Source organism: Botrytis deweyae (assembly GCF_014898535.1).
Source record: "Botrytis deweyae strain B1 chromosome Unknown BDEW_005, whole genome shotgun sequence".
Taxonomy (NCBI): Eukaryota; Fungi; Ascomycota; class Leotiomycetes; order Helotiales; family Sclerotiniaceae; genus Botrytis; species Botrytis deweyae.
Genome location: NW_024066212.1, coordinates 481,916 through 495,955, shown reverse-complemented (window position 1 = coordinate 495,955; position 14,040 = coordinate 481,916). Strand labels below are relative to the sequence as shown.

General features: G+C 31.4%; 4 protein-coding genes across 4 annotated transcripts; 3 read left to right on the top strand and 1 right to left on the bottom strand.

Annotated features, from left to right (window-relative positions):
• Positions 1-281: 281 nt before the first annotated feature.
• On the top strand, positions 282-1,028 carry EAE98_002792 (uncharacterized protein; the record flags this gene model as incomplete). Its single annotated transcript, XM_038950412.1, has 3 exons — positions 282-332; positions 383-844; positions 900-1,028. 3 exons carry the CDS (start codon positions 282-284, stop codon positions 1,026-1,028), a joined length of 642 nt encoding a protein of 213 aa, XP_038812941.1.
• A 1,005-nt stretch (positions 1,029-2,033) lies between these two features.
• EAE98_002791 (uncharacterized protein) lies at positions 2,034-2,429 on the top strand (the record flags this gene model as incomplete). Its single annotated transcript, XM_038950411.1, has 1 exon — positions 2,034-2,429. One exon carries the CDS (start codon positions 2,034-2,036, stop codon positions 2,427-2,429), a length of 396 nt encoding a protein of 131 aa, XP_038812940.1.
• Positions 2,430-3,393: 964 nt separating this feature from the next.
• EAE98_002790 (uncharacterized protein) lies at positions 3,394-3,594 on the bottom strand (the record flags this gene model as incomplete). The annotated part of the gene is made up of 1 exon (XM_038950410.1): positions 3,394-3,594. One exon carries the CDS (start codon positions 3,592-3,594, stop codon positions 3,394-3,396), a length of 201 nt encoding a protein of 66 aa, XP_038812939.1.
• A 2,026-nt stretch (positions 3,595-5,620) lies between these two features.
• EAE98_002789 (uncharacterized protein) lies at positions 5,621-7,577 on the top strand (the record flags this gene model as incomplete). The annotated part of the gene is made up of 3 exons (XM_038950409.1): positions 5,621-5,845; positions 5,902-6,256; positions 6,325-7,577. The coding sequence occupies 3 exons, from the start codon at positions 5,621-5,623 to the stop codon at positions 7,575-7,577; spliced, it is 1,833 nt and encodes a 610-aa protein (XP_038812938.1).
• Positions 7,578-14,040: the final 6,463 nt, after the last annotated feature.

Here is a 14,040-nt window from a genome sequence, read left to right as displayed (position 1 = left end):
TTAGTGTCTGACCGAACATTGAGAGGTCCGAGGGGAGTATTTGCAAATTATCAGACTCCTGAAATCAAAGGTGTCATGAAAACCTCGCACGATGGCTTCTATAAGTAGATGAAGATATAATCTGTTTGTTGCTTTTTTTTAATCATCTTCTCTAGCTATCATTCCAAGATACCTTCTTCGATTTTCCATCTTCACAAACCAAATTTGTCGAACAAAATTCGTCATATCACATTCTTTTAAATTCAAATAATCAATCAAACTACCTTCATTTCAAATTGAAAATGCGTCTCTCACTCACCATCGCTATCTTGCCATTGGCTCTCGCCGCACCCGTATGCGCATCCCCCTTCATATCATTGACCACATGTTAACAAGACTGCAGACTAAGCGACAGCTCGATAGTCTCCTTGGAGGAGTAACAGGCTCCTCAACCGGTGGTGGTGGTCTCTTATCCGGACTCACAGGAGGAGCAACAGGCACTTCGACTGGTGGTGGTGGCCTCTTATCCGGTGTCACAGGAGGAGCCACGACCGCTACCGGTGATGGTGACCTCTTATCCGGACTCACAGGAGGAGCCACAACCGCTACCGGTGATGGTGACCTCTTATCCGGACTCACAGGAGGAGCCACAACCGCTACCGGTGGTGGTGACCTCTTATCCGGTCTCACAGGAGGAGCAACAGGCACCTCAACCGGTGGTGGTGACCTCTTATCCGGCCTCACAGGAGGAGCCACGACCGCTACCGGTGATGATGATGGTGACCTCTTATCCGGCCTCACAGGAGGAGCCACGACATCTACCGGTGGTGCTACCACCGCTGATGCTGGCGGAGCTCAAGGAATAGTGAGTCTTCTCTTTGCCTTTTCATCTAGATGATGGTTACTAATGAGCTGAGTAGGACACACTTGTCAGTGGTTTGACCGGCGGTGTAAACACAATTGGTGCTGGGGCCACCGGAGCCACCGGAGCTACAGGAACTGGAGCTGCGGGTGCAGGTCTTCTTTCTGGATTGACTGGTGCTGTTTAGAGATTTGAGGCTGAGATGGGAAAGTGCGGGGCAGGGAATGCGTAACGACGGAGAGATGAACAGAACTTTCATTTATGTTTCAATTCTATATTAGGCAACAAATTATTTCATACCATGTTTTCATTTACATAGCTCCATGAGCATCGATGACAAGGTTTCACTATACAGTAGAACTGAGTTATGTCCTGACCTGTAATTGAACCACTCGGGCAATGTGACGTCAATGGAAGCTTTCATACATGTGTTCTCAGGATGAAATCCTAGGTTGAAGTTTCTACCATTGATTATATGGACTAACATGATACTGCAATATGGATTTGTAAGTATCTAATGATATACCGGATCTTGTATCTTAAGAATAGTTACAGTTATTCATGAGACATGGAACAATCAAATTGTGGATTCTGGTATGAAACAACCGAAGAATGAATTTATCCAAAATTTCGAAAGCTGGAAGTATCCCATGAATTCACACGCCCCCTAGTGGTCTATCTGTCACCTGTTCTCCGTTCTCAATATCAGCTTTGCAAGTTTCAAGTAAATGAACAAAAAAAGAAATGTGTCTCCACTCGCATAAATATCTACAACGGGGATGAAAATACCTCGGTATTACATTCAGCAATTGGGTAGTCTCCCTCTCGAGCATTACTTTTGAAATGTGGAAAATTGTCCGATGTTGATATAGAAGATAAAGCTTGTGAGAAGTACAGTGGAACAATGCCAGACCTTGTCTGCCTTTATTCTATTGTTAGATGAAGCAGAAACGTGGGGAAGTACTTGCTTTTTCTACCCCCTCTAATATGACTGTTGTATATAGCTTCGCAATGATCCGGCTTCTGTTTTTCACTTTTTGTTCACATTCTCTCAAAGTCACTCGCTCCTTCAACAAAACATCCAACTTTGACGTTCAGTTTACACACTTCACATATAATCTCTAAATTTCAACTCGCAATATACGATAAATCTTCTCGCTATAGACCATCCTCAAGAGCTCAAGATATCAACATGCATTTCCATCTTTCCTTCATCATCGCAGCCCTCCCTCTCATCTCCGGTGCGCCTACCAACACTCAAAAGCGTCAACTCGACACTCTTCTCGGCTTGGGTACATCCAGCAGCCCCCTCGCATCCGCATCCGGCTTATCGGGTCTCGGCTCTCTTCTTGGAGATAGTAGCGGAACGGACACAACTTCAGGACTTGGCTCTTTGGAGAGTGGAATCTCATCATTGGGTTCTTTGGGTAGTGGAACAAGTACATCATCGGGACTTGCTTCCTTGGAAAGTGAGATCTCATCACTGATGGGTGGATCTGGTACGCTTACTGGTGCGACCGCTTCTTCAAGCGCGGATGGATTGAGCTCTTTGCTCAGCGGATTGGCACGAAAGGAGAAGAAAGTTTAGATTTGGTGTGAACGATTTCATCACCTGGTGAGACGGCTTGGGACCTTAGGAAGTTTGGGTGATATGGTTTGGCTGGGAGATTTCTTTGTTAGGTTGCATCTTGAAATTATGTTCAGAAGGAATGAGAATGTCGCAGTCTCGAAAGCAAAAATGACGGAACTTTTGACCAATACTGTCTCGATCACTTGGCTCAAGTTCTTTTCGTTCGTGTGTGTAACCATGAAATGCCATTGTTCGCTGGAACTTGCAATCAATCATCGAAAAAAACAGTGAATGAATGTATGCTTCTCGTAGTTCCAAAATATGGCCATGGTGCATGTATCGCTTCTGAAAGGACTTAATCCTTGTCCCCTCTCTGTCTCCCTGATCTCGTCTCCCACTTTCACTTCCCCTTGCCCTCACTGACTCCCCATTGCACCAAAATCGGCGATGACGATGGCTTCCAAAGTGCCATGAAATGCGGGTAGATTGACATGACGGTGAAATTCCAAAATCGAATCGTTGTTCCAAGGTCCTCGATATTTGAACATGTAATACGTATGGTATCTTTTGGGCGGGGAGATTATTGATATGAACTTCTTTATATGTAAGCTCTCGATTATACTCACAGCCACGAAACACTGTACTAAAGTGTAGACAGGCACGCATGTCATCATGATCTATCAGACCGATATTTGTTTATTGAGAATTATCTTCGTCATCATAGAGATTCTTGAATACTATATCCTTCAAGACCATGCGAAGAGAAGCACGACCAGACTTCTGTACTCTTTAATGTGAATTTTAAATCTCAATTCCGATGATGACTCGCGGGAGTCTTCCTAGTTGGAGATTCAATACACATTGAAGATCACCAAGATATCAGTTGCACATCTGAATATTATGTAATGGCTCGCGAGAATTGGGAAGAGATTCATTATAGAGATTGGACATCGACCCATATCACATATGAAGATATTCGCCATTACAGACGATATGAACATTGGATCATGACCCAACCTCCGCGAGCATTTCTGACACGATTGGTCAGTTCTTCAAAATCTCCAAAACCAAATCCAGGATCATCCTCATCCACATCTTCGTCGTCATCATCCTGATTCTCCTCTTCATCTTCGTTCTCCAGTGAATAAATGTAATTTACAAGATGATAACTGTAAAATTTCATTCCCTCCAACCTTTCATGAACGACATTTGGCGAAAATCACTCAAACATTCCATACACAACATTACAAATAAAATAAGCCAATCTCAGGCCACAACACCAGCAGCAGGTACTACCTAGATGCTAGAACAATTCCAAGAAAAATATACACCTATATACTTCTCTATATCCAAAAACCGTGCAGTCAGTCATCAAAACCACCATGCCAAGCAAAAATTATCCACAGAAGCGGAAGGTGTATCTGGGTGACTATGTGCACATTGATCCTAGTTGGAGCATCACATGAAAGTAATTGCGGCGGAGCACCAACATCACCCAACATGACCCCCCACAAGTCGAGTATACGAGTAATTCTGAATGCGTATCGCGAGTAGAAATTCGTCACAGTTACGGATTGACTTAGTTCTGATTACTTACATTACCTGAGAATGAGGTTTGATTTGCGGGACGTATACGGAATGATTAATTGTGTGAGTTTGTTGGTGATATGTTGGCGTGTTTCATGGGTGTAACCTTAGATGGACTGATAAATAGTATATTTGTAGTATAAGTCGGGTACCCTACTTTCGGGCCAACAGGGTTTTGGGCCACCCTTTTACACCAAAAATCACTTTTTAGGTTTATTAATATTTTTATCAATATTCAATATAATTTGATGAAAATTTGTATATATATAATTTAGATCGATTTAAGCCTATTCTGAAATTTTTAGATTTTCAGGATTTTTCTGTATTGAGAGTTAAAGTTTCAAAATATCAATTTTCAAATTTGTATGGAAATTATATACAAAATAGAATTTTTATAAAATCTTTAATAACTTTTTAATAATAATTATTAAAAGAAAACTATACATATTTTTGAAATATTTAAGTTTGAATTTATATAAAAGTTCAAAAAAAAATTTAAAAAAATTAATAGATATAGAGATATAGTATATAGTGAGTTTAGAGTAGTATAAATAATTCTTGTTATTTTAAGGGTATTTTTATAAATATTTATTTATAAGAAATTTTTTATTTTTTCTGAATTTCTTATATTGAATATACTATAAATTTATAGTAAAATTTTATAGTTTATTTTTAGTAATTTTTATTAGAAAGTTATTAAAGATTTTATAAAAAATTCTATTTTGTATATAATTCTTATACAAATTTAAAAATCAATATTTTGAAATTCTAGTTTTTAATATAAAAAAATCCTAAAAATCTAAAAATTTCAGAATAAGCTTAAATCGATCTAAATTATATATATACAAATTTTTATTGAATTTTATTTATAAATAAGAAAGTTATAAATTCTATTTTTGGTGTATTTTTGGTGTAAAAAGTGGCCCAAAAGGGGGGTGGCCTGAAAGTAGGGTATCTGATTTAATATAATAAAGCAACGTTTTACTAAATGAAACAAGAATTTGTAAAGCTTTTCTAGATTATATTTCTTAAATCTTATTAGTATAAGTTACAGTCTTTATTAAAATAATAATTATACTCTGTCTTTCATTTCTGAAATATTTGTTAACACATTGAGTAAGACACATGTGCATTTATTTTCATTATGTGAAAATGAGGTACACATAGAGTATTTCAGAACGCAGAGTAAATTTTGGTAACTTTCAAGACAATGGATATATCATCAAAACCCAAAGAAGCTACATGCCCGAATCTCACGTTGTGCTTTCGGTTGTACGGCTGAAGGGGTAGCGACAGATATCAAATCAATCCAACAAAATATAACACACAAATGCGTTAGATATGCAGTCAGACTGGAATATGATTCCCTGTCCTAAAATTGCGATGTGTGGATTCCCCATTTCCCTGCGCCGGGAAGAATGTTTCGTGCTTCATGCTACTAGAGTGCGTTGAAGTTTACAGTATATATAGTGCAAGTGCAAGAAACGCTTCTGAATTCGGATTCAAACCTGATACTCTCTACATAGATAGTAGCTATCTTGTTCATCTACGGCGAAAATTTCTACACCTCTCACAAATCCAACATAGTCCACTCCCTGTTGATCGAACTATCTTTACACACAATGAGCTCTCCCCAAGATTCCATCACTCAAGCTCATTACATTATCGTCGGAGGTGGCACATCCGGCTTGGTCGTTGCCAATCGGTTGACCGAGAATCCCGATGTGCATGTTCTTGTTCTTGAAGCGGGTGTAAACCGTAACGATGACCCTCGAGTTCAGGTTCCTGCTTTCTGGACAACCCTACTGGGCTCCGAAGCCGATTGGCAGTTCCGTTCTGTTCCCCAAGTAAGTAGCCGAGAGCCCATGGCTTCGAGATATCGAAAGCAGCTGATGTAGAATAGCCAGGTCTAGGCGGTCGAACGATCAGCGAGCCGCAGGGGAAGCTTCTTGGAGGCTCATCCGCTATCAATTGCCAATCCTTCATCGCCCCTGCACAAGCTGAGATCGATTCATGGGCTAAATTAGGAAACGATGGTTGGGACTGGGCCGCTCTATCTCCATACTACAAGAAATTCTATACTCTTTCACCACCACCCGACAGCGAGACTCTCGAGCATCTAGGTATTGACTGGATAAATGAAGATTACCGTGGAAAATCTGGACCCATTCAAGTATCATTTCCTGGAGTTATCCAGAATCCGCTTTGCAAGGCCTGGATCGATAGCTTTCGTGGCTTTGGAAAGTTAACTACTGGAGGTACGTGGTCGCTGCCTGCAAGCGGAGCTTGTTCCATATCAAGAATACCATGAACTTACACTAAATAGATCCTTTCTCTGGAAACTCGACTGGGGCATATAGCAATGCAGCTACGGTCGATATTGTTACCAAGACTCGAAGCTACGCAGGCTCTGCGTATGGTATACCGGCTCTTCAGAGACCGAACTTCCACCTGATTACTGACGCTACAGCTCATAAGATTTTGTTCGAGGAAACGAGCAGCGGCGTTGTTGCAACTGGTGTACTGGCATCTGTGAACGGTGAGATTAAGCAATTTACCGCCACCAAGGAAGTTATTCTCGCCGCTGGAGTCTTCAACACACCCAAACTGCTTGAATTATCAGGCATAGGAAATGAAAGTTTGCTCAAGAAGCACAACATTCCGGTCGTCATCAGTAATTCTGGCGTAGGAGAAAATATGCAGGATCATTTAATGACGGGAGTCAGCTTCGAAGTCGTTGATGGAGTGCCAACTGGCGATCCTCTGTTGCGCCAAGAGCCCCAGGCGTTGGAACTTGCTCAGAAATTGTACACCGAGAATAAAGCAGGTCCCTTTACTATTGGTGGAGTACAATCTCACGCATTCATGCCCATTCTGGAATTTTCCGACGAGGAAGGTCGCCAAAAACAGGCGGAACTACTAACGAGTATACTGCAAAAGTATCCTCCAAAGCCTCAAGATGTGGAACATTTTGAAGCTGTACGTTCGATCATCGAAAGTCCAGGAGAATGTTCGGCGGCTTGGTTAATATTTCTCGCTCAAACGAATCTACATGAGGGGGGAAAGAGTTTTGTAGGGTCAGATCTACAACCAGAAAATTTTGCTAGTCTTGGCTGTTGCCAAAGTCACCCGTTCTCTCGAGGATCTACTCACATCTCCTCATCAAATGTTGATGATCTACCTGAAATTGATCCACGATTCCTTTCGCATCCTGCTGATCTCGAGATCTTCGCGCGTCATATACAGACCCTCGAGACACTTCGTCAAACGCAAGAACTCTCACCCTTCTTCAAACCTGACGGGAAGCGAAACCACCCAGACTCCTTCCATATCCATACTCTTGAGGGAGCCAAGAAGTACGTCCTTGACACTGCCGTGACTGCTTATCACACTTGTGGTACCGCTGCAATGCTACCAAAAGAAAAAGGGGGTGTGGTAAATGATAAGCTGATGGTTCACGGTACGAGTAATTTACGCGTGGTTGATGCAAGTATTTTCCCACTGATTCCACGTGGGAACATCCAATCCTCGGTGTATGCTGTGGCTGAAAAGGCTGCAGATATCATCAAAGGTGTTTGATATGATCTCGTTGGAATAGCTAGCTAGCATTGACCAGAATTACGCCATAAGCGTTTCGTAGAAAGTGGAGGTATAATTATCCCCTAGACTGCCAACAGAGGACACCTCGCTCTATTGACCAATCAGAACATCAGAAATTTGAGAATTCTCATTATCGAAATCTAAGGTTTTTATAATAATTATCAACTGTTTATAATAATATTTTTTAAAATCATTTCATAATTATTTTTTAATAAAAAAAACATAGATATATATTTGATATATTTATTATTATTTTCTTAATAAATTTCAAATTTCAAATTTAATATAAAGGCTTTTTATTATAATATCATTTATTGAATTATTGATGGTTGAGCTCGTGCACGGACCAATTAAGGTGTCCTAAGCCGGCAGTCTAGGGGATGATGTATTCCGAGAATGAAAAATCGTCTTACTGAATTGTTCCCAAGACTGGCCAAGACTGGAAATTTGAATTATGGTGATATGAAAAAAGCAATTCACAATTACTGATATGGAATTTGAAGAGAATAGAGCACACGTGTGTGGGTGATTGGATGTATAGAACAATGTGTATATATCGTGGCGCAAATTGTCCTATCACGACAATCAGTGTGCGCCCAATTTTCGGGGTATCTTGAATTTACTGTATACATTTACATTATATAGTATTTCAACGGTGTATATCGTACAAGTGGAAGAGTTTCAATTGCGATAATATCTCGGCACCGAGTCATCAAAAGTCCACGCAATCTATTGAGCGATCACTAAATTTATTACGGGGAAAATGGACTTGGTGCTGCTGTCAATCTTAAACCCGAAGATCCACCGGTGAAAATATTACTATAAGGATTCATAATAAGTCCACTAAATCACTTACTAATATCTTATCAAATAAGGGATATATTAATAACTAATACATATATAATATAATCTTATATTATAAAATCATATTATTATATAATTATATAATAATATCTCTTATCAAATTGATTTATAATAGAATAGAATAAAATGAAACTAGATGGAAATATATAGGAAATCTCGCTAAATTGATTGGTTGTACTTTCTTTTTATTATCTAGAATAATTTTATAAGATATAATTTAAATTGATTTTATTTATAAGTATGGAATATACTGGAATTTTATTATAAACTATATAAACCTAGAATATTCTTTAAAGAAACTTTAGGAAAAAGCAAGCAATTTCATTTCAATTTAGTTTAGTTCTTTTAAATTGACTTCAATTCAATTCTTATTTTATATATTCGATTTATCCCTACAGCTTAAATTGATTAGATCTTTCACTATTCTTATAATATTATTATTCCTTTTTATTATAAAAGCTAACCTCCAAAAGGTTATAAGCCCAACTAATTTAAATTAGTTTAAAAAGGGAATTAGCTTAATTTAAGACTATATATCATATATATACCGTTATTGAACTATCAAATATCGAATTTTTCAAATCAATTCAATTAAATTCATATCGAAAACTATTGCATATAGATTCTGAGGTCTGTATCCCTAAAGCTAAATCTAATTGAATATATAAAATTAGATCCCTAAACAATATATTTATATTATATTGCTACCCATAACAGGTAATATATCAATACTCTTTATATCAAGGTGCCCTAGCTTATTTAGTCTTTATTTTATATTAATTAAAATAAAGATCTAATTTAAGAGGTAACTAATCTATTCGATCTTCGAGATTAAAATCGATTTTAAATCGATTTATTTATTTAATCTATTTAAGCCCTAAAACTAGCTAAGTATTTAAACTAATATTTAACCAATATAAGACTAATTAGTCTATAAAAGACTTAAAATAACTTCTGGTATTAATTTTAAATCAGATCCTCTAAAAAGTAGATTTAATTATATTAAATGGATTAACCAAGCTAAGCTCTTTCTTGAAATAAATGGCTTTATATCATATATCAACAATATTAAGGTTCCACCTAATAAAAGTTTATATATAGATAAATCAGGAGAACCTATTTCACCTGAATTAGCCATAAAATATAATAAAAGGCTTTCAGAATATTAGAGAAATGAAAGAAAGGTACTAGGAGCTATTAAATCTATAATTAGTTTCGAATTAGTTGAAAGATTCAAGGAAACTACAGCTAAAAGCCTATAGGATTCTATTAATAAAATGTTTGGAGAATCCTCCATTGAATTAATGAGAAGATACCCAAATAGACTAATAGAATCTAATTATATTAGTTCAAAAGGAATGGACAAATATATTAATTCGATTCAATCATCATATAATTACCTAAAATCAATGAATTTCGATATTCCGGATACCTTTATAGTATAGTTTCTTTTTAAAGGCCTACCTAGCTCTTTCGATGGTTTTGCCTCTCGAAAATATGAAGAACTAGTTAAAAATATGGTTAGTATTGATCTAGATAAGTTCTTTTCCGAGCTAATATTCGAAAAGGCTAGAATACAATCTAATATTGACCTAAATACTAATAAAATAAGCTTTAATAAAACTTCTTATTGCAAGTATTACTCTAAAAAGGGGTATTTAAAGTCGAAATGCTTTATAAAATATCCTAAATTAAAAACTAATAAAGGGGATAATAAAAAGCAATTTAAATCGAATCTAAATAGAAATTTGAATAAAGATTTAAAGAAAGATTCGAATAAATCTATCTCTAGCAAGTAATTAATAACTATAGACCATTATATAGACTTAGCTAATTAATCTCATAGATTTAAATATAAATTTATATTAGATTCGGGTGCTATAGAGTATTATTCACCTAATAAGAAATAGTTTATAAATTATAAGTTATTAAATAATTATTCTATTATTATAGTTAATAGGGAAAAGCTTTGTATTAATAATATAAGAGATATTCCTATTCTAATTAATAATAAATCAGAGATACTATTACAGAGAATATATTATATTCCCAATATAGCCTCCAATCTTATTAATTCGAATAAAATAGCCCAAAAAGAATGGTCTAGCCACATTGTTCCCCCAGGAAATAAGATCAATATTATTCATAAAGAGGCTAATATACAAACTACAGCTCCCTGGCTAATTGATGTATATTACCTTAATTTTAAAATGGATTCTAAATGTTTTAAAAGCATTAATACCCCTGAAATAGAAAAGGAATCAATTCAAGAATTGGATTTATTATTAAATAAAATCGATCTTAATCTAATCTATAAGAAATTAGATCATATAAATAAGAATTATATCATTAAATCCTTGAATATCCAATCAAATATAGCTAAATCTGATTTAGAGGTATATGAATCATACAAATTCAGCAAATTCCACCAGAAAATAAACAAGGAATCCTCGGAAATCCCTGAAATAAGCTTTAAATTCGAAAAATTCAGCCTAGATATAACTAGACCTTTTAGAACTATAAGAATTAAAAGTTAAAAATACTTTTTAGCATTTGCTAATTAGGTTATTAAAATTATTTGAATATATCTCATTAAATTCAAATCCTAGGCCTATAACATTCTAATAAAGTTCTATAATCTAATTAGAAATCAGTTTAATATTAATATTAAAATATTAAGATTAAATAATACTCTCAAGTTTCTTTCGAATAAATAATCGAATTTTATTCGAAATCATAGGATTATATGCGAATATATAAGCTCATATACTCATTCTCAAAATAGAATAACCGAGATACTAAATAAATATATAGTCAAAAGACTAATCTATATAACTAAGAAGAAAGAGATTTCATTTTATTTATAGCTATATCTAGCTAAAGCCATTACTTATATTAATGTCACGGAATTTATTATATAATATAACCTTATAAGCATTAATTCTAATACTCCTTTAGAGTACTTACTTTCATAATTACTAATACTATTTTATTTATTTTATTTATATGTCCTATATATCTAATTAAATAAGTATCTTACCTAATTAAAATATATAAAACAAATATAATCATTAGAATTATATTTCAAATCAATTTAATTTATTATTACTTTATATATTTATTTTCTAATTAAAATAATTATTAGATATAGCTATTATCTTTATAATAATTATAAGCTTAATTAATATTTATATTATATTTTTATTATATATATATATCTTTTAATTACTTTAATTTATATATATTCTTTTTTATATCTTTTTATAATCTTATTATATCGAAATTCAATTCCTTAAAAGTTATTTAATTTATTATTTATAAGTATTGATTAAAATAATTTTTAAATCTATAATATCTTTATATATCGAAAGGTATTTGAAAAAATATTAAACTATCTAATTTCAAAACTATTTTAATTATTCTAATTAATTTTAAAGAATTCTTAAAAGATAGAAAAACTTTTTATTAGTTAATTTCTATTTATAATAAAGACTAATTTATTAAGAACCTATCTAAACTTATTATAATTATTGATTTTATAAAAAAATATAATTTGAATAATTAAATAAAATATTTTTCTAATCTTGATATTTATAAATAATCTTAATAAAAGGATTTAAAAGGAAATATTAAAATAACTTTATTATTATTTTTTAAAAAGCTAATATTTAAATCTATAAGATCTAAAATAATTATTTTTCAAGATATTTTAATTAAGTATTCTATATTTCAAAAGGAATATTGTTATTAAAGAAATAAATATAATATTATATATAAATTGTATTAGAATATTTATAAATGAATTATGGAAATAGTAGATATATTCTATCTTATAAAATTCATTTTTAAAAATAATAATACTAAAATCTTATTATTTAAAATAATCATTTAGAAGTTATAGGATAAGCTTGTATTTATTATAATAATTACAAAATCAATTATTATTTAAAAATATTAAAATATTCTTTAACAAGTAATTATAGGTTGAATTGATTTAATTAAGTAATATAATAAATGGATTAAAGTTTATATAATTGTAAAGATGTATTATATCAAAATGAAAGATGATTTAGTAATTATTAACTTTTTATAAGCTATAGGAGTATATATACTTTTTATTTAAATAAGTATTATATTTATTTAGATCGAAATTAATAATCAATTCGAAATTTCCAATTACTTTTTAAAGCAATTTGAGGATATTTTTGATGATTTAGTTTATTAGAATTCTTTAATTTTTAAAAGTAAGAGTATATTTTCAATTATCAATTTTAAATTTAAGTAGAATTTTGATAATTTACAAAAAGAGTAAAGCAATATTTAAAAAAGAGATTTTAAAAAAGTAAATAATTAATACAAATATCTTTATAGATTAAAATCTAATTAAAAAAATAAAAAAGTGGATAGAAATTATTATCTTAAAATATATTAAATAATAAAGTTTATATTTATTGAAAAATATAATTTCTGAAATTTAATTTTATTAATAGAAAAGGAATATAATAATATATAAGAAAGAATTAAAAATAATCAATAATTAAATATATATAAAGTATGGGAATAAAAAGAATAAATAATTTAAAAAATAGTGATTTTCAATTTTATAATTCATAAAATTCTAAATCAAAAACAATTATTTATTTTATTTAAAATTCTATAAACTATAGAATTTATATTATTATTTTTGATTTATTTTATTAATTTTTTAATAATATTATATTTAATAATAATAATACAACATATTTTATTAATAATATTAATTTTTTTAATAAATATAAATATATATTTTTATTAATATTAAATTATATTAAAATAAAAATATTAAAAATATAGATTATTAAATAAAATATTTATATAATCAAAAATATTCTTTAAAGATCTTAAGATTTAAAAAGTAATCTAATTCTTTTTAATATTATATATATTTCTAGATTTTATATTAATATTATTTCGAAAATAAAGCTTTTAAATATTAGAATATAATTTTTAAAAATAGATTTTATATTATAAAAAAACAATTTTGAGAATAATTATATTATTATTTATTATATTTATAAAAATAATCTTTTATTTCTAAAATATAAACTATTTTTCTTTTATTTAATTAATTTGAGTATAATATCAATAAATCCAAATCTTTTAATATATTCTATATTTAATTTTAATATCAAAAAATCATTTTATTAATTAAAAAATTTATTTAAATTTTAAAAAGATTTTATATAATTTTGATATAAATAATCAGAATATTTGAATAAAAAAGTTCTCAAATATATCATTTTTTCAATAAGGAATATAAAAATCAAAGAATTTTTTAGAATTGAATATATTAATTATTTATATATATATATAAAGCAAATAATATTATAAGCTTTTAATAAATTCTAATTATTATATTCTTTTTACAAAATATAATAGGATTTATTTAACTTTTTATATATATATATATTGGAGTATTCTAGCTTTTAGTAATTAAAGATATATTTAGTAAAAAGATTTTTAGTTTTTTATTATATTAAAAAACTTATTTTAAAATATTCAATACAATCTAGAACTTTCTTGTTTGGGTATTCAAAAA